The sequence below is a fragment of the Phaethon aethereus genome, assembly GCF_964289735.1.
Source record: "Phaethon aethereus genome assembly, chromosome: 8".
NCBI classification, from domain to species: Eukaryota; Metazoa; Chordata; class Aves; order Phaethontiformes; family Phaethontidae; genus Phaethon; species Phaethon aethereus.
In genome coordinates, this window is record NC_138584.1 from 10,566,728 (window position 1) to 10,593,496 (window position 26,769).

At 40.3% G+C, this 26,769-nt stretch overlaps 1 protein-coding gene across 1 annotated transcript in view; it reads right to left on the bottom strand.

Moving 5' to 3' along the window:
• The window catches only part of DENND1B (DENN domain containing 1B), a gene marked incomplete at both ends in the record, with an annotated part of 155,120 nt that overhangs the window by 110,722 nt on the left and 17,629 nt on the right, over positions 1 to 26,769 (bottom strand). The window contains one exon of the mRNA XM_082002748.1: positions 3,966 to 4,009. Within this exon, the coding sequence (XP_081858874.1) occupies positions 3,966 to 4,009 (44 nt within the window). The remainder of the gene's footprint in view (positions 1 to 3,965; positions 4,010 to 26,769) is intronic.

Genomic DNA, 26,769 nt, shown 5'->3' on the forward strand with positions numbered 1-26,769 from the left:
ACTGAAGTGGCTTCTGGTAAGACTGTCTCCTGCCATATCAGCTATTTGTATCATCTTTCTGGGAGATGTTTTTCATCAGCAGAGAAGTGGCAGACTAAAAAAAGAAATTATTATGTGATTAGAAGGGAGAAGAATAAGAACTATTCAATGGATCAGTTTTTCTATACATCATACTCTCTGGTGCCAAATGCAGATGGAAATCATTTTAGGCCAATAAGCAGTCAGATTAAAAAGCAACTGAATTCTTACACGGCTAAAAATAATATCCAAAACAGCTGTAATTACTAACTTTGTTAGAAGTGTTAGACTTCACGTGCTTCAAAGGCTAAGACAACACAGAAAGCAGCCGTGCCTCTGGCAGAGCCACTAACACCTGCTGGTGCTATCGGCACTGTGCTCTAGTCCTTCCTTGTGCCAACGCTACTCCTCTTCCCAGGAATCTTCTCATCCCATGAAGTTACTGGGAGCTTGAGTGGTTTTATTTCCAGAACAGCTACTAATAGAGGCATACTGGAGGCATCTGGACACATCTGACATCAACAGGGCTTTGCCACTGACTCCACTGCTGTGAAGAGACAGCCAGCAGCAGCAGATCTCAGTTCTGCCGGGTGACATTAATTTCTGCAGAGATACACATTTTCTTTTTCAACAGTTATGAAGGGTTTCATTTTGGAAGCAAAAGGTGTTGTTTTTATTTGGGTTGTTTCTCTAAAGCACTTAAAAAATACTTTATTTTTAAAAACTACTGGATTTATTTTCCAGATATCGTAGCATTATTATCTTCTCTGTATAGACTTCCGTTTGAAAATAAGCTTGCAAGGCTGAAATTAAACTCTAGTCTAACCAGTCTGAATAAACAAAATAGGAATTTCAAGATTAAAAACATATGCATCTTTTATCATAAAAATGTCATTGAGCACAAAGGGAGTTTTGAACATCCTACAAGACAGAGCCTGTACGCACATACATTCAAAATATACTTTAAGTAAAAACAAATTCCATTAAATGGCTACAACCCATTCTTCATTCAAGTGTGAGCTCGTGAGGATAACCACAGAAGAGCTATATATGCTCAAATCAGAAATCTTTGCATTTTTTTCTACAGTGCTGAGATTATTCAGAACGTTTTCAACATTGTCAAACTCATGTTTATAGCATTAATGCCAGTACAACAGTAAATTATAACTTGATGATGTCTCAAATAGATTAGTTCTTTCAGCTTTTGGTGTACTTTTTAATAAAGATTTTCTTTGAAGTGGTAGTGTGGTTCTTTGTACTTGGAATTCTCCCGGGCATGAGTTCATTGTTTAACCGATAGTTTTGAGAGTCACTAAGAAGTGAATTACTGCCACCATCAAAAAAAACCCCAACAAACAAAAAAAAACCCCCAACCAAAACCAACTTTCTGAAATACTCCTGGCAAACAAAAGTATTTCTCATTTCCTGCCTTGAAGCATTACTTTTTTTCCTTTCTCCATTCTGTGTTTTTCCCTTTTCCTTCTTATTCTGACATCTGAAGAATTACCAGATAGAAAATAAGTGGTGTCCCTGCAGTCTTAGCAGAGAAGGAAATCAACAATGAATCTTGCAAATTCTTTTGTGGTACCAAAACTGCGCCTTAATATTTCCTTTATTTAATGGACTGTGCATGAGTAAGTGGTTATGACAAATCACTAAGTTTTTCTTTTTCCTGATCATCTGTAGTTTCTACATCCTATCCAAAACAGATAGGATGTTTTGCAAAACAAGATTTTGGAAAGGTTTTTTTTTTCATTTTTAAATGAAAAATAAAGAGACCAAAAGAAGACTTTTATGCCCCGAATAAAAGAAAACGACAGGCCACAAGAATAAGAGAGAGGATTAGGGATGAGTAAGCATTGTAAAGTTCAGGCATACTGAGAGGACGAATGTGAGAAAGAGGAGGAATATATCAAAATGGCTTAGACAAGTTTTCTTTGCATTATGAAAGCAACAAAAAGGTGACATGATAAACCGTAGAAAAATTGAGGAAGAGAGGAAAATATTTTGCCCACTGTTATCACATTACTGTGCAAACAGACAGCCCTTAGATTTTAGGAAAGATGATTCTTTGGGATACAGCCAAAAACCAGCTCACACATTTTACATTTAAAATAGAAATGACTGGAAAAAAGGATGAAGAATATTCCTTTTTGGGTTTTTTCCCCTTCCTCCTTCCCCCCCCCCACCCCCCCTTTTTAATTTAATCAGTAGACATTCGGGTCTCCGATCCAAACCTATCAAGTTCAACACGCACACACACATGCGCACAGAAGGCTTCTGCTGATTTCACTTGACTCTTGGCTCAGGGGGCTGCTATAGAAGCTGCTACATATTCTGTTCAAATCCAGTGGTTCTAATAGGAAAATCTCCCTTGCAAGGCTGAAGATTAAAACATACTGTTTTCCAGGAACACAAGCAATCCACCTGAAACATTAGATTGCCTACACTGCTGAGACACAATGTGCAGGCGTAGGTTTGTCAGAGCTCAAAGGCAGAGAGCTGCTGAGGACTCTGGTTTTTATAGATTATGTACGTCTACTGCATCTTTGTATGATTCCCCTTCAGTCTTTAGTGGGCTTCATCTTCTAATCATTTTTCTACACCAGTTGTTCTTTGAATAACCTTCGACTTACTGAATAAGCTCCCATTTTTCTTCATACATCTTTTTTTTCTTTTTTAAGATCAAGTCTTTTGTAGAGAAAAGAAAAAGAAAAAGCAAACTAGAAAAAAAAGAATTTAAGTGACAATGAAGATGATCATTCTGCAGCCAGGAAAATTACCAAAACTTGCTGGATGCCTAGCTAAGAACATATAACAGCACACTTTGCTCATGCACCATTTATCACTGTCTTATAAGCTGCACTTGTTTCTGACTGATGCTATTCCCTAAGCAGACATCCTACCTTCTATGTTGGTATATTTATTCCTTTCATCATGAATCACCTTATAGCTGTCTTTATAGAATCTTGTATTATTGATTTTTTTTTTTTAAATCAACAATTTGTCAAGATCTACTGTACAAAAATATTTCCAGATCATCCATTGTGGTGATATTACCAATGAAGAATATGTTTGACTCAGTATCAGTATAAAAAGAAGAGCAAAGAGAGACATTGAGTCAGAGATATTTATTCTATTTAGTGGTTTTATGCATTTTTGTTATGAAATTAAGAAAATTTCCATGGAAGAAACTGATCTAAAAGTTCTGAAATAACAAGATTTAATAGTTTCATTACATTTTAATATTAATACCTTTAATAAAATAGTCTGGGGAGGGGGGAAAACACACTAATTAATAGCTTCGCTATCACTACAAACAGTGAAATAATCCATCAGTCCTGTATCTATAAACTTTCCTTTGAGGATTAATTATAGATAGAAACTAAGATTTTCATGCTTTCAAAATCAGTAAGTTTAGACCACTGTCTCTTATGAGGGTCCAAGAATTTTTTTTTTCCCCCAAGCAAATAAGTAGGCTATCTCTAAAATATTACTAAATAAATATACATAGTTTCGCATTGTAAAGGATGAGAGCAACAGGGCGCACAGGTTCTGACATTAAAAGGACATACATGGGCAACTCTTTGACTTTGTTGTTCTGGTGGTTTTTGTTAATACAATTTATAACATCGTTTGGTAAAGTTTTGTTGATAAATTTTCCACATTTTCAATTCAACAACAGATAAAAACCCAACACTTCCAATAGAAACAACTTATAAAATACTCCGTATGAAAAATAAGATGATACAGAGAATTAGTATGATATACAGTGCTCTACAACTGCTATTACATATTCCTGTCACAAAGGCATTCTAATCACTAAGCCACCAGTTGGGTGAAGACTTCCTCCCACTATCATTAGCATCTGCCTCTCCACAGCTGAATAGGAGAGCTTTTTTATTATTATTCTAACATAAAAAAAAGTTCAATCTCATGTTTCCAACCTGGTCTCCAAAGTCCTCCGGGAACTTCCACAGTACCACTGGATCTGTAAATAATTGACAGACAGCATTAATCAGAGGCAAAGGAACAAAGTACTACAGTCAGAGTACATTAATATTAAAGAGAGGGTCAGATTAGCGTCAAGCTTTGAGGCAAGTGCAAAAATGCATCTAAAAAACTAAGGAAGATACTGGATTATTAAAAAGACTTATTTCATATTTATGAAACTCTATGTTTGTTGTTTTACATACAGTAGCAGGTTATAATGTACTGAACTATTTTCATATTCGGCTCTTTCTTTTTAACCTTTGAGTACTTCATTTTTAAGCACGTGCTCAATTTTCACATTTTATTGTAATTAAGAAATAAAGTAATATAAAACTTCTTTTCATCCAAGGAAAAAAAAAAAGATGCAAAATGGTAAGAAGAGGAAAAGAAAACAAAGGTCTCTATGAGGTCTAGAGAAGTGCCATTGTGATTTTAAAGATAGTACCAATGTAACAAGCACTCTCAAGGACGAGTTTAGAGGAGTTAGCACATTTGAGTGTTTTCTGTTCAGAGCCAAGTTTTCATTAACCTGTTATAAACTGTTAATTATCAAAATAATCGGTATTATTTAGGCTATATATTAGTCTACAATTAACGTTATTTTGAAAGCATCTAACACAATGACCTGAACAATAACCCTTCAACAAAACCCGAGTTATTCTTTTCATCCCCCCCAAAGCTTTTAATCTCCTGCGATACAAAACCTTCCCAAGGTGCTACCGGTAAACTGTTATCACAAACACTCGTGAAGCTTCACAGCACTTCTGTGCAACAGATGAGCTGCAGCATTTGTCCATGTGCTAAAAGTGAAATACCCGTCTTCCTGCAAGGGAGACCCAGGTCGATGCCAAAGCCGGGACTAGAGTGAGAGCTCTGCAATTTCCGCTCGTGCCCCAGCCAACGCCAGGCAGATCCTCCTGCCGCTGACGGCGCGGCCGACGACAGCTCTGGGTGCCAAAGGGCAGTAAAATGAATGGAGAAACCTGCCGGTAAGCGCCGGGGGATGCTGCCTGATGAGAAGCGCAACCTCTTGGCTTCCTCGGGAGCCGCTGGGAGTCCTGTATTCTGAGGAGCCAAGGTCTGGGAAACGTATTCACATTTCCACTTCAGTCTCTAACGCTACCACGGTCTGATAAATCAGAAACTTCCTTCTTATTGCTACATGTTACACCAGAACTCAGAAGACCCTCTGCTTTTGGCAACATATAGAGGTTTCTACTCTTCTTCATCCTCCCACATAAGTTTGCTGCTGCAAATTGAAGCTTTAAGGGAAGAGAAATGCCATTGATGGTATTTTCATTTGCAGCTGCTCATTTCAAATTCTACTGTACAACATGCAGCTGCTGCGTTTGCCACTGGCCCACTCACAAGGAGCTGGAGACTGAAGCCAGTATGCCTCCTTCACCCTGGGCCAGATGTTAAACCAACAGCGGAACATGTATGTTGAACGTGTTGCAAAATTCTCAATCAACTCAATCTAATTTAGACCTAATTTTCATCTAATTCAAATCTAATTGATATTTTAGATCAAAACATGGCCACTTGACTCTTCTTATTGGACAAGCACATTTTTGCTCCTGAGAACATCTGGGGGAGGTTCTGCAGCTATTATTTATGAAAATATATATGTATTTTGCTCAAGGAATCTTCCTCCATCTAATATGGGGAGCAGGTACTTTTGAAGGCAGACATGAAACAAGAGATAAGATGCTACGTTTATAAAAGTATGACAGCAAATAAATACAGTTACTTAAAACAGAGACTTTTGCCTCATCTATTTCATGTGTATTTAAATCACAGACATCTGTGTAATGACCAGATACAAGAGGAGTTTGAATATTTCAGTGCCTCTAATGTAAGGGATCTCTTATTTTTGTTCCAACCATGAAAAAGAAAGTAATTATATATTAACAATTTATCTCTGATAAATTCAGGGAAGAGAAAGCATGGTAACATATCAAATACTCAACGTTAAGTAATTCATAAATTACTTGCTAAAAAACATTGGAAATTGTGCAGAATCCAAAAAATACCTTAAAAGAGCTTGCAAATCTAAGGCCATGTGCCCACAAACATTTCATAAATTTCTCTGCAAACCAGCAATCCCACTGCACTCCCACTACCAGCTCTTTGTCAGTGATCACGCACCAGCACCTCTCTCCTGCTGGTGCAGACTCTTCCCCGGCTACACACTGAACCGGATGAAGGAACTGACCAAGATCAAACCAACTGTCCGGAATTTTTCAGGTCAGCGTCAACTAGATCAGTTCCCCAAAACCCTTGGATTTGTGTCAGAAAAGAAGGAAGAAAAACCAGGGAATGGGGAGTTGTGGTGAGAAGAAAGCAGGACTGCCTCACCCGGCAGCAATCCAGCCTTAAGCATTTGCTAGACCTCATGAAATACAAGCTGGTTACTGGCTGCGTCTAGTTCCGCTCCCTATCACCCGTTTCTTGTTCAGAACTTCCCAAGTCTTGTTGTACCATTCATAGTTGCTTCTATTGCAAAACTTGAGAGTTCCTGCCCGTAAATAGGCGCGCAGGCCGCTCTGCGGTGAGGCAGGCCGATGGAGCACCGCCGGGGAGGAGCCAACTTGGCACGCTCGCCTCTTCCTAAGCAATGAAACCGGGCAGATTTTTTTGGCGGATGTGAAATCCAGTTACATGAGAAACATTTGGTATATTAAATGCTTTAGCAACAGAGTAACAAAATCCCAGGGTTTTTTTATACTTTGTACAATGTTTAAGGTATAAACTAAATGGGAAAGAAATGTTCTTAGTGGAAGTAGAACCCCCGGGCTTCAAAAAAGGAAGCAGATAGCAATAACAAAGCCTCCAAGCACCATTTTAAAAGGTCACAGTCAGGAGCAAAGCATAACCTCAGAATTAAGCAAAACTTAGCTCTAAGGTAATTGGGGTCACAAAATGGGCAATATCTTCACATCCTGGTGATGTGCCAATGGAGCTGAACGACATTTCACAGGAGCACCCCTGACCTAACGGGAGCAAGATCAGCAGCTCCAACAACTTCTTTTGGTGCTCTGGTATGCTAACAGTTTGCTAGCTTGACGTCATATTATTAGGGCTCTCTCGTACTGCTTTGGTCTCATTTGAAATAATAAAAACAACGCTAAAGTAAATCCCAGTTCGCTGAACTGCAGGTATATTTTCGTATCATGAAAGGATATTTATATCATGAGAGGATAATTAAATTCATGTGATCTAAACAGGGAGAATAATGCTCTTAACGCTCCTTTGTGAAAACAAAAAAGAGCCAACATTTTAAAAAAAAATTCCTAACCCAATTCAAGAAAAACATTCAGTGCTACATTCAGCAAAAATTATATGCCTCCAAGACTTGTCCAACTGCTTTGAGCTGGGTTTTGCCGTTGTTATTACTGGCTTTTAACTGGTTATTTTAGTAGGTACTTGCCATACATTTATTAAGTAAGAAAATCTGATGTGACTTGTGCTTCAAAAACAAAGGTTACTATACTCTTTGTATGCCTTCACTCTGTGAAACCAAACCCTAACACCTATAAAAAGCCTTGGGATTTTATGATAATTATCCAAGTTGGGGATTGGGCTTTTTTCAAAAGATTATGTTTGCTTCTGCTTTTGGAGCTAGGCTCAGGCAGCATCTGACACATCTTTGTGGCAACTTCTGACAAGTGCTGCAAAGGAAGAAACAAAAGGGTACTGATTTAGAAATAAAAAGAGAAAGTATAATCCGATTCTGCAACTTTATGCACTTTATCTTCAGATTTACAAAGACTGAATTTTCTTTTCCCTGAGGATTACTTTCCAGATACCCCATCTGATCTGGCAATGTTAGGTCAATTTTATGCTGATTTTATGGGTGAGAGGATGAGAATCACTCAGAAATAGCTGTTGCTGTAGCTGGCGGAGGAACTACCAAGTTTCTCCTTGTTTTCTTTTTCTAACAGACTTTTTGGGACAAACACTTTGTGCCAATTCTAAGTACACGTAGTAGTAAGAGGAAACTGTCATGTGCATACATAAAACACTTTGTGCATTGCACGTATAACCATCGCTTCTTCCCATGCCTACTGCATCGAGGATAGACATTTCTAACAAAAGTATCTCTTAGCACATGCCAGTAATGCTTGAGAATTCCTTCGCTAAATATCCTACAGCGCTGAGTACATCTCCAGGTGTGAATTTCCCAGCGCCGTGCGGCTGCAGCTCATGCACACATTGCTAGACGTAACTTGCGACATTTGACTTATTTGACTACTTTTGCATCGTTTGTGATCATGTAAGTCTGTCTATACATATTTTAAAAGAAAGTTTTTTATTATAAGGTTCAGAAAGAACTAGTTAAGCCTCTGAGGACAACAATTAGAAGCAGATGCAACTCTTGGTACAAGTCAGAAGAGAGACGAGCATGGAAAGGTTTGTTGAGGGACCAAAACTTGATACAGGGAGAAAAGTGAGTCACATGCAATGCTTAAACACAAAAGTAATCAAAATGTTGCAATCTAGAACTGCTCCACCATAAAAATGCAGGCAAGCATGGTACATACTAAGAAAAGAGGAAAACGTGCATATCCTCAAGGTAATTCCTCTCCAAAAATCTATTCCCACAGAGGTAACTTCATAAAGCATGTCATCTGTATTTTTAGGAAAACCTCTTCTAACACATTTTAACTTCTGCAACAAATCTAAGAGAATACAAAAGTACTATTTCTCACGAAAGAATAGATTAGAGAAGTAGTGCATTCGGAACTATGAAAAAAATAAAAAGAAAGCGTTCTGAGTGGTAACTTTCCCAAAAATTCAGTAGTTAAATATACTCTAAAAATACTCTTCACAATCATTAAGCTTGCAGATTATAAATGTCACCCAAAAATACAACAGGATAAGCTAATTAGCACACATTCAATTTGGTAATGGAACAGAAATTGCAAACACATGCTGAGAAACATCATCTCAGGTAATTCTCTTGATAGCAACAGAGAAACATTTCAGACAGAAAAACACAGCTAAGGTAAAATGAAACGGATTAATTAAGTAGTCCAATATTCTGCCTGGGGAGGAGGAATGTTCATCCCTATGGGTTTCACGGAGCAGGAGAGGCAAAAACACTGCCAAGCAGAGTTGGTCATGTCTTGGGACAGAGGAATGGACCAGATGACTGCTCAGTATCCCTCCAGCTGTATTTTCTCTGATGCTGTAAAGATATTCATTGGAAAAAAGCTGTCAGTGCAGAGGGGAAAGAAGAGACTGGGGCCAGGAGTTATGGGGGTGGGGAAGAAATGCAGTGAGGAAAAGGAAGGCGGCAAAGCAAAGCTTATTGCAGACAGTTCTTCTTTCTTGTCAGGAAAAAAAAAAAAAGAAGTTCCAGATTGTTTTTCTTACATGAACACGAGAATGCAATTAATAAAGCGGGAATTATATATCATTATCTCAGGGAACAGCTTTCTAAACACACATTTAAGCAGCAAGCAGAATTGATTTTGTTCGAATAAGTAGTTTTCAGCAATAAAAAATTAGCAGTCTTAGAAACTTGGTTTAGAGAACTATCGTTCAAAGGCAAAAATCTGCTACATACTTAAAATAATTTGACAGAAACCCACAACAGTATATATAAGTATAAGTAATTATAGTGATGCTTTTCCATCAATATAGTACTTTACTACTACACCAGTGATTCAGAAACAAAATAAGAGATGAACCGTAACATGCAACCCAAGCGTTTTCACAGATGAAATCATCTGATGAAAAAACCAGCATTCACATAAAAGATTACTTCTTGCAAAAAAAAGACTTCTGTATATCATATTAAAATCCGCTCGTTAACAGTTTCATACATGAAGTGCCAGAGGTGCAGTAGGAATGGGAGGCACTGCTGTCAGGAAGATCTGAGTGCAACAGTGGTCTTCAGCTCCCAGGTTTGGGGGATCAAAGTGGAGCACCCGCCAGCAGCTGGAGGAAGAGCAAGGTGCCGCGGAAAAGGGGGAAGAAGGGAGTCACAGTATTTTCCAAGCACCAGTAATCAAAAGAAAGAACAAGGACAAAATGCATTGAAGCAACTTCATAAAAAAAAAAAAAGTGAAACTAAGGAACACTCGCTAACTTCTCTGGCACTTAAAACCTGTCAGATTAAAGACAGTATGCAAATGAGGGTGCCACTGTAGAAAATACTTGAAAGTACACTTTTATGCAAATCGTGTAGTCCACGTATTTTTTTGTGCATCACAGGAATACTGAAAGAAACTTCTTCAGGACCATTAAGTCTGTTCTTACTGTAACTATTCCACAGGAAGCTTATTGCAGAGTGCAACCACACTCGCAGTCTTTGCATAATGGCAGAAGAAAACATATTTACAAAATTGTATCAAATCTTAATAATCCAGCACCTTCAACTTCTTTGCTCACACTTTACCCGCTAAGGTGCCTTCCTAAATTGCCACCACAGTTTCAAACAGTTGCTACTTCAGCAAATAGCAAATGAACACAAGGCAAAAATAACGCTGCACTAAAACAGGTATGTTCCCCTGGAAAGCAGACTACTTCCAGCCGAAGACTGGTCACATTGAGTGCTTCACCACCAACAATTTTAAGAGTTAAATACCGACACTTTACAACCACGTCAGCTACAGAAAAATGTTAACAAGTTTCAGGAATTACATTGGCCAGCATTTCCTGCTATATATTAATACACAAATTTTTCTACGTCTCTAGGTAACCACACAGTAACCTCAGCTGCACATTTGTGCATGGTGCTGAACGTGGACTCGCCTTTCAAAATAAGCCACAGCATGGCCACAACGCAGGAGCCCTGTGTCTCCTGTCTCCTTTCCTCTTCCCACGCCAGCAGCCTTGTCTTCAGCTGATTGCAAAGCTTACGCCCTATTTTGAAAATTTGTTTAGACAGTGAAGGTACCTGACTCCCTCACTGACATTGAAGGAAGTATCTGGAATGTGTGGCTTTTGACATTTTTCCTTTCAATTTTTCTCATAAAAAGTAAAGTGTGAACTAAATGACAACAGTGGCAAACAACATACACTAAATACCGCCTTTTAAGAAAGGGAAAATGGAAAATAACTCTTTAGCAGCCTGCCTCAGTTACGGTCACAGTAGCTGTCGCCTGTAAATCTTTGTGGTTGCACAACTGCAAATCAGAAATGTGATTTTTATATCATTGCCTTTTCAGTCAGGTTCAGAAACGTAATCACAAAGACTGACCCCTCACAGTTAAAATGTCTTCCTCCCACGACAAAGCTTTTCCGAAGGAAACTGCTTTTAACTGCAGCTGAACATGAGCTGGGCAGGCTTTCAAGTAAGCTGAAAACTGCATCATAGTTTAATCTCATTTCTGTAAGACTTATGCTTGGAAAATGCCCCAAATTACAACTAACCCAGATTACTCATGTACTTACCAAGTGGCCCAGAATTTAATTGAATCTTTTCATAGACATGTAACTTATTAAATGGTTTCAGGGTATCAGTGCTCACACCATTTGTGGAAATTCAGAATTTTGTTTCTAATACATGGGAAAATAAAGAAACGATCCACAACTGTAAGTCTCTCAGTCTTTAAACAAAAACCACACACAGTACATTTTTCTCTACTCCACACAAACACCACTCACATTTGAAGTGAGTGTGTCCAACTCAGTCACTACTCACAGCATTACAACGTCACGGCAACTACATGCAGGTCAGTACTACCCCATCAAAGTATTAAGAGCTCACAGTCTGTATTGAAGTGTGTGAACCTGATGTGCATATATCACATGGTAAAGCCATGCAGTGCATTTACTGACTGCAAAGTTTACCATAGAATTATTTTCAAGTACTTCTACTTTTAACTTATGTGATAACAGTTCCTCAAAGTACTCAGAAAATCAAGGATGTGAAAACAGTGTGCAAATACTAACTCCAACTAACCACGTGCAAGGTTCAGGCTACCACGTGGGAGACATGCAGGGCTTTGTCTGACGGCACTACAGGGTTTGGACCTGACAGTTCCTCTGATTTTTTCCAATTTCCCTGTCTGTAATGTGCTCAAACTGGACAATAAGTACTTTTTTTCCTTTTATGAGCAAGTAGATGGTTAAAACTTCTAGCCACAACTTGCCATCTCCTTCAGAGCTGCAGGTCAATCCCTTTTTGTCCAAGAATTTGTTACCACTGAAGGACAGAGCAGTAAGTCATTTCAGCTAACTAGGGACAGAAAGAAAGGGTCCTTTTGGCTGCAATGTTATTAGCCATGCTTCAGGATAAAACCTTAATCAGGGTGAGAGTTCATTGCACAGATAGTGCACAGATAAAACGAGTATGTTCAGCCTTCATTGGGTCTCTTCGCAAGATAAGCAGGAGTTTCTTTTACCTGCTAAGTCTTTAGAATGAGCTTGTAAAGTGTGGCAACAATTGTATGCCTTTTGGAGCCGCGGTGTTATTTTCAATTTTCCTATTTTTAACTTGTAATTGTGAATAAATTACAACTCATGAAAATGAGGAACTAAGAACTAAGGTAGCAAAAGAACAAGCAAGCGAGCACCATATATGCCTTAAGTCATTGCTAATATTTGAGGAAGGTTTACAAAACAAAATACTTCTGTTCTGCTGTCACCAGCTCTCTTGTTCAAAGAAGTTTCAATGAGACAGTCTTTGCAGTGATCTAATGAAACAAACAATAATGTGTGAAAGGGAATGAACATAATTATACGTTACAAAAATACAGTTTCAGATTGTCTATCTTTATCCTGCTTTCATTCTCCCATTACAGTTAATGTCATCTATATGAAATTCAAACCTTTCACATTTTGCTTACTGGCTGTGGTAGGAAGGGATGGGAGTAGGGCAGCACTGACAGCCGGGACCTGGCCTGGCTGTTTTCTACTCCTCAGAACATCTACAGCACCACACTGAAACACATCTGACTATGAAAGCTTTAACTATATCAGACAACATTTCATGATTTTATATACATACCAATCTGCTACAAACTAAATTAAAACAATCATAAACATTCTAAGTTACACAGAGCTCTAAAACCGTAACAATCATGCTGATGAGGCATCGCCTACATGTATAGTTTGCTATAATATGTGTAAACAGTTCACAGATTTAAAATAATTAAAGTATCTTTTTTGAAATACACATTCTCTAGCCTATTCTGATTCAGTGTTCACTTTTATCTTGGTTGTTCATGATACATTAAACCAGAACAGAAATGAAGGAGCACTGATCAATAAGCACAAATCTTTTTTCGCCTCTGCTTTCCATCTTATACCAAATCCATTTTAATAGCATTGGGGGGGAAAAAAATAAACTCATCAGTCACCTGATGGAGTAATTCAAAACTTAACCAAACAGGGCTAATGGGTGAGAATTGAATTGAAAACACCTTGACAAAGAAAGCAATTTCTTTTCTTCGCACTCCTCAGAAGCTGTGGGTGATCACTGTAATCGAACCATCAACAGCGAGGGGCCATCCAGCCCAGGGGCCATCCAGCCCAGGGGCCCTCCATGTGAGCAAGAATCAACAACAAAAAAATTTTAGAGGCTGGCCCACATGCATTCGGCCCCAATTTGTCTATGACAGGCAGCATGCAGCTGAAAATCAATGTTTTGACATTTTTCACATACCAGTCCTTAAAAGTCAACACTAAACTTTTGATAAGAACAAAACACAGGAGTAGGTTAAGAGGTTGCTTACAGAAAGATCAGTGTTACTCCAACAGCTAGTAAACCTCTAGTCAGTTGAGGTTCTCACTCTGTCATAAAGCACTCATGTTTCAGTATCCAGCAGCTGTGCTCAGGACAAAAAGAGTACATAAAACAACCTTTACACTAGCGTTGATGTTACAAGTGCCCTCTAGTATTAGTCTGCACAGATACTGAAGATACCCTAGTCATTCACTTGTACAGAATTCCCAAACCTTGGGGTTTTTCCATACAAAACAAAGGAAACATTAAGAAAGGGTCTCCCAGTAGTTTCCGAGCCACAGCCACAATGTGTGCTGAGAGCAAGGAGCTCAGGCTGACCCAGCAGAGGCACCGTGGCTTTGGCACCTGACATCCCCGGGAACAGAGGCCCTCCGATCCCCACCAAGGATCTCCCAGGACAGGAGCACAGGCTCCAAGGCACATCCCTCCCAGGGATGCTCCCAAACCAAGCGCTTTTCCTTTGCCAAGCCTTTCAAAGGAGAACAACACACACAGAGGAAGGTTAATCCCATTTATTTCTTCAGTGTTTTCCTACTGGAAAATACATTGATCTTTTAGTAAAACAAACTCTGACAGAGCTGCACCTCTCTGCACCTTTCTTTCTAACTTCTGCAACGCTTTGAAGAGTCACAAAGTAGTTACAGAGGGCAGCAAGAAGAATATTTATATTCTTTTTTGTTCAGCTTCATTAATAGTACTTGTCCCTCTTTGCTTCAGCAGAGCTAGAATGTGGGCCCAGCCAGCAGCGCAACACACCAGGAATCAGAAAACACATGCTCTGATTTTCCATCCTGCCAGTTACCTGCTGCATGACCTCGAGTAAGTCATTCCATGTTTCCAAGTATCAAGAGACTTTGGAAAAATTAATTCTTTTTCATTCAGAAGAACATTTACATGCATAAAAAAGGACGTTTCCGTACAAGCCCGGTGTTAGTTACTTTAAAGCACAGGCCACACGTACGCATAAGATAAGTAAAAGCAAGTTGAAGGGTTTTCTCCCAGTTGTTTACAGTTACTTAAGTCAAAATTCCCAATTATTTGCCAGAGTGGGGTCAACAGAACAGGGGATGTAAATGGCATCCCAATATACGTAGAGGGGCTATAACCAGAACGGTATTGTGCCTTGCTGCCCTGGAGGCAGGAGATCTGGGTTCCAGTCTCTGCGGGTCACTGATCCCAAAGCGCATTCAATAATTCTCCAAGACACTTCTTGATATCACGTACTTCAGTGATAAAACTGAAGAGTTACGTTTCTCTTCTAACTTCTAAAGGACTATTTATTCAGAACAGCAAAGTAGGAGAGTGACGTAGATGCACGATTTCAATTTACGTCCCATTACAAAGTAACTGTGATGTGGTTAGAGTGCAAAACTATTTTTATCTTAGGAAACCTCAATGTCTGATGCCTGCTTCGTCCAGTCAAATCTCAAATAAATTGTGCACAAAATAGTGAAAATTAATTTAACAGTGTGATAACAGCAGGCAACGTATTTCACCCTAACGGAAAAAGCTGAAGTTCAAAACGGCACGCTGCACTTGCACATCCCACGCAGGGTCAGAACTCAACACATCCTTTGTAAATTGAGCCTTTCCAGAAGGCAAGGCCAGAAGCCTTCTTCTCCCGTTTCAGTAGTCTGCATTCAAGCTAGCTGTCCTAAAAGTATAGGATTCTACGTCAGAAGCAGTTACATCAACAAAGGCACCCTGCAAGGTACACAGCGACGCTGCTGGGTGGCAGCCTGACTCAGGCCCGGCTGCCTCACTGATCGGCAAGCTGGGAACGCCGGCCGGGCTGCAGGCTCCGGCTGGCCGGTTGTCCGGTCACAGAGGCAAAGAAGTGGCCCAGAGGGTGGTTACTGCCACTTGGGGCAGAAAGAAGAGAGGAAACAGACCTGCGCACAGTCAAAAGAGCAACGAGGTGTTTGGGGATGGGCACATAAGGACTACACGAAGGAAGAGACTATTACGGAAAGATGGGCCATCCATATGTTTGAACTGAGTATTTCTGCCTCTTAAGCAATGAAGGTCTTAATTTTAGTTTCCAAAGAGCATTAAGGCAGAAAGAAGGGAGATGAGGACAGAGGAACCATGAGTAATGCACCAGATACACAGCAGTCAAAAATATTAGCAAGGGAAAAAATGATACTATTATTATTATTGATGTGAAAGAACAAGGAATGACTTACTAATAAATCAACAACAGAATAATTTAAGGTTAAGTCTCATCTAAAAATATCAATTTACCAAATAAATCTGGTGCTAATATTTCAGAATGCACCTATAAACCTGCACAATAGTAACAGCCGTCAACACACAGAATGCACAAGGAGCTGAAATATATGACACTGCATGTAATATTACATATTATATTACATTAATCTGTAAGAAATTTTTCATAAAAAGGCTTCCTCTCAACCACTGCCCTTCTCTCATTGCAATTTATCTGTGTTCAGTGTTTTCATGAAAGGACTAGATGCCATTATGTCTTACATATGTTGGAAGGGCTCTATGATTCTAGCATCCGTTTTGTACCTATTTCTCCAGCTTCTTCCCTAATGTAGATCATTACAGAAACCTCAGGTTACCTATAAGCCTCACATCACTAACCACCTCTAGCTGTTTCACACTGTGCTCTGTCCTTCCATACATTCTCCATCTCCACCAGTAAGACAGTACTGCTTCCATGGCTGCATGTTCACCGCAGGAAGGCTTAAAAGGATGACCTGAATCATCAGTACAGTTTGATAACAATTTGGTAACTACCCGGAGCTTTCCAGCTTTCCTCTTTATTCTTCCTTTTGTTTCTCAAAACAAAAGGAAATTCACCTCTCGGAGAGATAGTTGAGCTCTACAAATATATGTGAAACCTAGACCAGCAACCGTGCACGGTTGAAATCAATGCTAAAGGCTAATAATGTATGTTCTAAATACAAATTAAAGTCATGACCAGATGGGTCACAAGAAAACTGTACCATTGTCTCATTGGTCATTTACCAGGAAAATGAAAAAGCTAAGAATACTAAAAATTAATCACAACTGCCAACCAACCTCCGTAAGGCACAGAAATGAATTTTCAGAGAAGTATTAAAATGTTTTCAGACAAGCAAATTCTTGTGCTAAAATAAGTTATGCTGCAGCAGAAACCAATCATTAATGATGCGCATGCACTTCTCATCAAGAGCAGTTCAATATGCAGCTAGATAAAAGAGAAGTTGTTTTGCTTTATGATAACTGATTCAATTTTTATTAATGAAGTCTAACCATAATGACAATTATGCTGCCATAACCGTGCTGACAATTTCATAATCAATGGGATGCGATGTATTTGTAAATTAAGTCTATATAAAATAAGGTATATCTTTATAGCACCTTTTTAATTAATTGTTTTGATAATTAGTAAGAAAACACATAGGGTACAAAAACACTGCCGCACCTTTCAAGTAGAAAGATATACTCTCTCTCAAGCAAGCCCCAGATAACTACTTTCTTATCTTGAGCCTTCCATCACTCTGAAGAACAAAATCAGCACACTTGCCAGAGCAGGGAAAATCCACTCATTTCTGAAAACTGAAAAGATTAAAAATACATTTGAAGAATTATGGATGTGCAAATATCACATCTTAATTTTAACAAGTTATCCCAGATGACTTGTTATTGCTTCATTCCAAGGGGATCAACCTGCTCTAGCCAAAACAGTGTCTTGTCCATGCATGTTGAAAAGCATATCCAGGACAGAACTGGAGCCTAAAGCCCCATCCGCCCACAGAGGATTTCTCTTCAGGTTAGGTAGATTCCATGGAATAATACTCTGCTTAAAACTGTAAAGCATACCTCCTTTCTTCGGGGAAAAGGGACAGTTAAGTTTCCAGAAATAAAATCCTGTTCTAGCTCAAGTCCATGCTTGCTTGCCGTTTGCTTTCCCAGGACCAATATACCACATTAAGATACGCCTGACTTAAAAATCACGTGTCAAAAATAAAGTTTCTATCACAAAGTTTTCTGCCATTGTAGCAACTGGGGGCCGGGCCGGGGAGGGGGGTATAACTTAGCAAGGTGATACGAACTACATCCTATCATACAGCAGTAGTTTTAGCCCTTTTTTTTCCCTGAAATATGGACATATTGCGTGAGATGCTATTCCGGAACATGACATCACCTTTCATAAGGTATATAAAAGTCTTAGATTGCTTTTAAAGATTCCAGAAGAAATAATTACAGAGGAAAAATTGTATCTCCTATTTTCCAAATTCAAATACAACATACTGGAAGGTCATCTACTCCAAAATGCATAAACTTTTTAACTTTTGGTGCTTCCACAAGGGCAAAAATGTCCGTCATTTTGCTTGAGAACACCATTTTATGAAAGAAAATTTGAAAAGCCTAAAAGATCACAATTCATGTTATAGGCTGCCCACTGAAAAAGTTACAAAACTAATACACTAACACCAAGGAAAATAGAGTATAATGGGTTAGTCATTTCACTTTCACTTAATAGCTATAGGAATTACCTGCAAAAGTATGTCCAGCAACAGACACACTCCCAAGTCTTTAATTTAAAATTTATTTATTAAACAACTCTGCATATTTGACAACTCTCCACTAAAACACTGCATTCTGAAATCAGTACAGCCAAGAAGGTTTCTAAGGAATGTAAAGAGAATGAAGAGTCTTTTCTCTCATTTGAAGATGTGTCAGATCATGGAAGTACACTTAGTAAGACCTTTCTGAGGAATTCCAAGGACGAGGACAAGGCTGAGGTACTTAATGCCTTCTTTGCCTCAGTCTTTAATAGCCAGTCCAGGTATCCACAGGATATTCAGCCCCCTGAGCTGGAAGACGGGGATGGAGAGCACAATGTACTCCTCATAATCTAGGAGGAAGCAGTCAAGGACATGCTAAACCACCTGGACACCCACAAGTCTATGGGGCCTGATGAGATCCACCCGAGAGTACTGAGAGAGCTGGCGGAGGAGCTTGCCAAGCCACTCTCCATCATTTATCAGCAGTCCTGGTTAACAGGGGAGGTCCCAGAAGACTGGAGGCTTGCCAATGTGACGCCCGTCTACAAGAAAGGCCGGAAGGAGGATCCTGGGAACTACAGGCCTGTCAGCCTGACCTCTGTACCGGGGAAGATTATGGAGCGGTTGGTCTTGAGGGTGCTCAAGGACAACCAAGGGATCAGGCCCAGCCAGCATGGGTTCATGAAAGGCAGGTCCTGCTTGACCAACCTGATCTCCTTCTATGACCAGGTGACCTGCCTAGTGGATGAGGGAAAGACTGTGGACGTTGTCTACCTGGACTTTAGTAAAGCCTTTGACAGCGTCTCCCACAGCATTCTCCTGGAGAAACGGGCGGCTCGTGGCTTAGATGGGTTTACTCTTCGCTGGGTGAGGAACTGGCTGGATGGCCAAGCCCAGAGAGTTGTGGTGAATGGCGTTAAATCCGGCTGGCGGCCGGTCACAAGCGGTGTTCCCCAGGGCTCGGTTCTGGGGCCGGTCTTATTCAATATCTTTATAGATGATCTGGATGAGGGAATTGAGTGCTCCCTCAGCAAGTTTGCAGATGACACCAAGTTGGGTGGGAGTGTTGATCTGCTGGAGGGTAGGAGGGCTCTGCAGAGGGATCTGGACAGGCTGGATCGATGGGCAGAGGCCAACTGTATGAGGTTTAATAAGGCCAAGTGCAGAGTCCTGCACTTTGGCCACAACAACCCCATGCAACGCTACAGGCTGGGGGAGGAGTGGCTGGAGAGCAGCCCAGCTGAAAGGGACCTGGGGGTGCTGGTTGACAGCCAGCTGAACATGAGCCGGCAGTGTGCCCAGGTGGCCAAGAAGGCCAACAGCGTCCTGGCCTGTATCAGGAATAGTGTGGCCAGCAGGAGTAGGGAAGTGATTGTGCCCCTGTACTCGGCACTGGTGAGGCCGCAGCTTGAATACTGTGTTCAGTTTTGGGCCCCTCACTACAAGAAGGATGTTGAGGTGCTGGAACGTGTCCAGAGAAGGGCAACGAAGCTGGTGAGGAGTCTGGAGCACAAGTCTTATGAGGAGCGGCTGAGGGAACTGGGGTTGTTTAGTCTGGAGAAGAGGAGGCTGAGGGGAGACCTTATCGCTCTCTACAACTACCTGAAAGGGGGTTGTGGCGATGAGGGCGTTGGTCTCTTCTCCCAAGTAATTAGTGATAGGACAAGAGGAAATGGCCTCAAGTTGCACCAGGGGAGGTTTAGATTGGATATTAGGAAAAATTTCTTCACTGAGAGGGTGGTCAGGCATTGGAACAGGCTGCCCAGGGAGGTGGTGGAGTCGCCATCTCTGGAAGCGTTAAAAAACCATGTGGATGTGGCACTTCAGGACATGGTTTAGGGGACATGGTGGCGCTGGATTAATGGTTGGACTTGATGATCTTGAAGGTCCTTTCCAACCTAGTGATTCTGTGATTCTGTAATTTAGCCCTAATATTTAGCCCCTATACTTAAAAAGAAGACAGGCAGATGTCTATGAAATTGAGAAATGAAGGATTAAGCTCAGCCAAGGGTAAGAGGAAGCATGAAGTCTGAGGCTGGGCTATTTCCAAGCACAAATAAAATCAAGCATGTACCAACATATATTTCCCCAAGTACTGAGAAGCCCTGCCACTGTCTGGCTGAGGAATGCTGGTGGTTACTGATAACTTCTCTTAACACAAGGGGACTAAGCTGTCCAGGTCATAAGCAAACGTTTGAAGATGTGACATGTGAAGAGGGTCAACAACAAAGCCGGGCTTTAATCCCTTTGTGTGAAGCAGGAAGAAGAATTTACCTCCTATATAAAACACATCTCTGTCCAGTGAAGTACAAAGCTTCCAGAGGTGCACAAGCAAGGCATTATGTCGTCTTTGCTTTTTGCATGCTGGGAGAGACCAGGAGGGAGAGGAGTAGTGCGTCTCATAGGCTAGGTGTAGTGAAGCACAAGGAACGGTTGTACACCAGGAAGGGAGCTGAGCTTTCATGTACCAAGTATGTTAATCACTGTTGGTATCTTCTGCCAGCCTGAGTCAGGAGTAGCGCAACCAATTAGTCCAAATGGATGGACCTGAGAACAGGGGAAGCTTAACTATTAGTTAACATAACTTCCATCATTACTAATTGGATTGCGACTAAATTCCCAGCACTGATAATACCAAAATGAGATCAGAGGGAAAAGCCTCCATATTCCCTTTGCACAAAGACTGGAAACAGCTCTCCCCCGCTGTTGTACAATAGCGCTGGCCACTCAAAGACCCACGGCATTAACTCAAGAGACCCATCTCACTGCCTGTTGAACATGAGGAGGTTATTACCATGATGCTTCTTATGAAATTGAAAAAACAGCCCAGAAACAGTGGAAACAGTGGAAACAGTTAAAAGGCTAAATGATGTTAATTTATGCAAAGGAAGATTTTTTTTTTTTTTTTTTTTTTTTTAAAAGAAGACCTGATCTGGGCTGGGAGGAGGAAAGCAGAGTAACTGTGCTTTTAAGGGTTGCTGAAGGAGTAGATTTTCATTTGGGGATCTCTTATATTGCACATCTGAGAAGACAGCGCTACACAAGCTCCAAACCCTGCAGCAAAGCGCAGCTACACCAGCGCACATCTTCAGATTCCCTTGCGTCCCATCAGAACTCCTGTAACCATTCCTGACACTCATTTGCTTGACCCATTTTTGATAAACAAAGAATGGAGTACTTGAAGTATTTTTCCCCCTTGTTCATCCCATTCTTCGCTAGTCTCTTGTTTTATGGTCAGAGGTTAAACTGCTGACCTCTCACCTTCAAGGCAAGTTTTTCCCCCCTTCCATAAAAGGTTTTTCACAGTGTGCAGCACTCGGATTAGCCCCTATCCCCTTGAACAAAAGCTGTGCCTTTGTACTATTGGTTTGGGCATGGAGTCCGTACATCAGAGGAAGCTGCTCCTACTTACCATTCACAATAACGATATTGTGAGGCCCCTCTAACGCCTCGTCTCTCAGTGTCTAGACTTTCACCCAACCAGCCAGCAAAAAGAAAATCCTGTAAAGCACTCAACTGAAAATTAACTATGGTATCCTGTTGTGAACCTGATGAAGACGTTATTTGAACATACGGTAAAACTTTCCATTGTTTAACAAAAAGATAAGAGAAAAACTTTTAGAGCCCTAAGCTTTAAATAGTCATGGGGATCAATTCACTCATGGGTCAGTAAATGCATTTTATTAGCAAGCAGCTATTGCTTATGTATGTCTTTAAAATAATACACAGATTATTAACTTATACTCAAGCACCGAGCATTCTGGATATCTACAAAGCCTAACTTTATACTCCGTAAGGATACACTAAGGCAACACTCAAGATGTAGGAAAGGAAGTACATCTTCCAGACTTAACTGAAAGCACTGCATCAGCATTGCCCACTGTCCCAATTATCTTCAGCAATTAAAATGACAGAAGTATGGTAACACAAATATTTTATGCTTTGCTGTATGGAAGAGGACACGCGAGTGCTTAGCATCGCTTGTCATCAAAAAAGGAGAACTCTGGGCAAGAAAGGGTGTATCTATGAAGTTAGAGTGCAAATAAACCATGAGATTTTCAGGGCCGGGGAGTAATAAAACACACTGCAATGGCTTTTGTTGCTTTGTAACACTTTAATTTCTATAGCATAAATAATACACGGTGGCAAGAAAGTTTACTGAAGTGGACTAACATTAATAAAAATATATTCTTTCCTCTTGAGAAAAAAATATCCATTAGCAGGCCAGGGGTGGGTGGTAGTGGAAATCACACCTAGACCTGAGCAATACTTTAATGTTTGAATAAGCATACAATATATTGTGAATCACTGAAAAAAAAATTATTATTGCAGACAAATAGATGTTTGCATCTTTTTGGAGTTCTTATGGCCTCTCTTGTATGTGTATTTTGGAAAAAATTCCCGAGGCTTTGCTAGGAGAATAAACCACAGCTGAGGAAATGCATCTCACACCAATTTCACCAACCTGTTCTGAAAAGAGCATCTCAAAATGAGGGAAACTGATTGCTGTTTGGAATAGGTTGCTTGGCTGGGGGAACATGAGGGTGTTTGCTTGATTTGGGGTTTTTTTGGTTTGTTTTTTAAAGTGCTTTGTGATGAAACAAGAAAGTGTGAAATTATCCTTGTAATCATAACAGGAAAAACAAAAAAACCCCACATTTATCCCTTACCAGCCACCCCACAGGGCCAGATCACAGCAGCAGTAAGCGGAAAGCAACAGGACACGAGGGCCTGGAAACAAATGCCACTGTAACGGCAGCTCCCCAGGATGGGAGTAACGGCAACCTCGATGCTCTCAACAGGTAGAAAAGGCTGGATTTGCAAAGGAGGCAGAGAACAGGAAATAACCTTCTCTGTCTTTGTGGAATGTCAGACATCAGATGCAACGATCTCCCTCTGCTATACAGAGCAATCATGCTTAGGAAGCCCAAGTATTTTAACATTCCTTGTAAGGCCCTTTAAAAAAAAAAATCCTACACAGGATAGCTGCTGTCATAGCTAGAGACTGATAGGCGTTGCATCTTTAGCTACAAAAACACTTAAGTCAACTTCTGATGTGTTTTGGGCTCGTGATCTTTCCCAAGACTGACCACCAGGCTGCTTACCAAGTATTGCACACCACAGCCACTGCAGCAACGGCACTAACACCCTCAGGCTTGTACTGGACTACTTTTACTTGGACTTATCATACATAAACCCCACCATATTATCACTAATCTCCAGAATTGATACAGAGAAATAAAGAGGCATTTGCTAGAATTGAATTAGAAAAGAAAATGGTTTTCTACACCATGGATCGCACACACTTTCTGCTCCATGTCCACTGCACTCTGCCTTCTCCGCAGACAAGGTCTTCTCTGTGCAAGATAGCAGTGGATGCTCAGCTTGATACATCAACATTCAATTTACTTTTAAATACGTTGGCCTGTTTAAGAGAGATTTCTGCAAGAGAGATTTCTCAAATGAGAACTTAAGGGCATTAAATTCAAATCTATAAAATAATCATTTTTCTCTGAAGCTGAATAGTGCTGCACAGGACCCTAAGTCAGCTCCCCAAAACAACACAGCCACCACAGAACAACAATAACAGAGGATCTAATACTACAATCCTGTTCATGGTACCAAAGAACTTGCTTATTTATAGATATTCAGTGTGAGTGTGGTTCAACAAGGTACACATTTGCACACATATGTAGGCCAGTTTGAGAGGTTATGTGCAAACTGATCTCAGACAGACAAAACATCTGAGAAGAAATGTAGTCTGAGAAGAAACAAATACAGAGGATTAACTCAAGAGTATGACAATAGAAATGGATTTATATTCTTATGGTTTTTTGGTTTGGTTTTTTTTTTTTTAGTTCTAAACAAAGTTACTGAGAAGGGAAAAAAAAAAATACTAACACAGGAGACCTAAAAAATCAGAACATGTTGAAATTGTCCCAGTGGCTAGAAGTAAAAATCCAAAATTCTTCTTCCTATTCTGGAAATATATTTTGGGCCATTTTTATACTCTCTTTTCTGAGCTCATGTTTAGCACCATAGCATCAGGAAAAAATGCTCTGAAAAGCTGGATTACTTGAGATCAGATGACCTACTGATTTCATGCTTTCGAAAGAGACACAGAACTCAGAAAGTTGTGGTTTGGGTATGGTGATGTTTGCTTTTACAACTCTATGCATTTACAATCTTGTTATGTGAAAGAGCGGTAACAATAAACAGCAGATTCTCCATGGTGGGCAAAAGTGATGAAACACTTGCTTCCAAGCATAGGGGAAAAAAAAAAATTGTGAATCATCACTCTCCTGCTATAGAAATCTGTAACACAGTGACACATTGGATACTGCATGCAGTTGTGACCACCCTCTCCTCAAAATCCAAAAAAAATTGAGAGAAGAATACCAAAGGATATATCATAGGTATGGAAAAGCCTGAGTCAGGCGCAATGAATTGCACTCTTCAGGTTAGAGAGGCAGCTGTGGGCAGATAGAAGATCATCCACGGCGCAAGGGAAGGTAAAAAGGAAATAATTCGTCCCTATTTCTTGTAATATAAAACCTATAATCAAAATGAATCAACAGTAGCAGGTTTAAAAACAACAAAAAAACAACAGAAAGAAACTGCACCGCAGCCACCGACAGGGCTGCCCCAGGATGCTGCAAAGCCCAAGGGGGGCTCAAAAAAACAAGCGTGCTTGCACAAGACAGGCTCATTGTTGGCTGTGACAGAAAATGCCAGTTTTAACCAACTTCCAAACCTAAGCAGCTGACAATGGGTACACATGGTGGAGAAAGCATGCTGGCATCCACCGAAGCAGTTTTGGGGAGGTGACACATGGCACACTGCGCCTGCACCTACCACCACCAGCTGCTGCACACAGGCAGAGGAACGAACTCCTGCAAAAGCTGCTCCTAGTTTTTCTTCTCTGCCTAGAAGGCTAGAATCTGCATTTTGACACATTTTCCATTTTTCTTTCAGTTAGAAATAAAATTTCTAATTTATTAGAATTTCTTTAATTTATAAGAATTTCTTTTCCAATGTATTAAAATTTCTTTTAGAAATAAAATTTCTCACTAGAAATGGAGTCACACAGGGAATGCGACCACAAGGAGCAGGTCATGGGGGGCATCCCTTCAAGCTATCCCCTAGTCAGGCCAGTCACCTTTCATCCACGCTGAGAAAGGGCAGAGCAGTTTTCACGCAGGCAAAAGAGGGGCCTGATGCTTTTGGAGACCACTAGAAACAGGTAACGGTTTAGTTTTGGATCCACACAGAATAGAAGTTGCATCCAGTGCAGGAAAGGATTCCTATTGGAGACTGGGGGTTCAGGTGTTCTGTTCCAAGCAGGCAGCCTTGTTTTCAAAGACTACATGCTGAGCCCCTTACAGCACCATCAGACCTATTTCAGGTTGCCAGATCTGGAAAGCAGAGTTTAGCACATCTCAGAAGAAATCTTCTGGATAATTCAGCCAGATTCAGGTCATGTTGGCCAGTATCACCAAAGTACTGAATTGCAATACCTGCTGTGGCTACCTTCAGTTGGTTTTATTCACCAGTGCTGGAACAGTTATGCAAAAGGGGACATACGCCTTCACATAGAGATCATGTATGCATTAAACAACAAAAAATGCACAGATAACTCATCTGCAAGGAAAACAACCCCGGAATCTTTACTTGTCCCAATGACAAGAAGTATCACAGAATCACAGAATCGCTAGGTTGGAAAGGACCTTTAAGATCATCAAGTCCAACCATTAATCCAACGCCACCATGTCCCCTAAACCATGTCCTGAAGCGCCACATCCACATGGTTTTTGAACACTTCCAGAGATGGCGACTCCACCACCTCCCTGGGCAGCCTGTTCCAATGCCTGACCACCCTCTCAGTGAAGAAATTTTTCCTAATATCCAATCTAAACCTCCCCTGGCGCAACTTGAGGCCATAAGTAACATCTTTCTTTTGCACAGAACTGCTGAAAGATAAATTCTCAAACACAGAAGTCTAATTTAAGAATACATTTCTGTTGGTCTTTATATTAAAGCATCTCCTTAACGAAACGCCTCAGTCACAACTTCCTCCCACGTACACTTGCACCCAAAATTAAAACCAAAAACGAGAAGACAGCAAAACGAGGAACCAACTACACTATGATAAAGGAATATTTCATTAAACTACTGAGCAAGATACTGAAATCTCATTTCTGATGTGCTAAAAAAAATTTATTTTATGGGCAGTTATAAACCAAACACACAAAACGTATTTAAGAATCACCCTGGGCAGATGGCTTGGGTGACCTACTTTGTCTTCTTCATTTATATGCTATTGTTTACCATCTTGTTCTGTCTTATACTTAGAGACAAAATTACTTAAAATTTTTTTGCATTCCTGATCTACAAGCATATAATCAAATTTGCATCTAAACAGTTATGCAATTTGCACCATCCTAGAAGTACCACATGTAAGAAAGTAAACTACACACAAACGTACATCTAAAACCCTTCTTAACACTGACAGATACACAAAGGATTACTCATCTACCA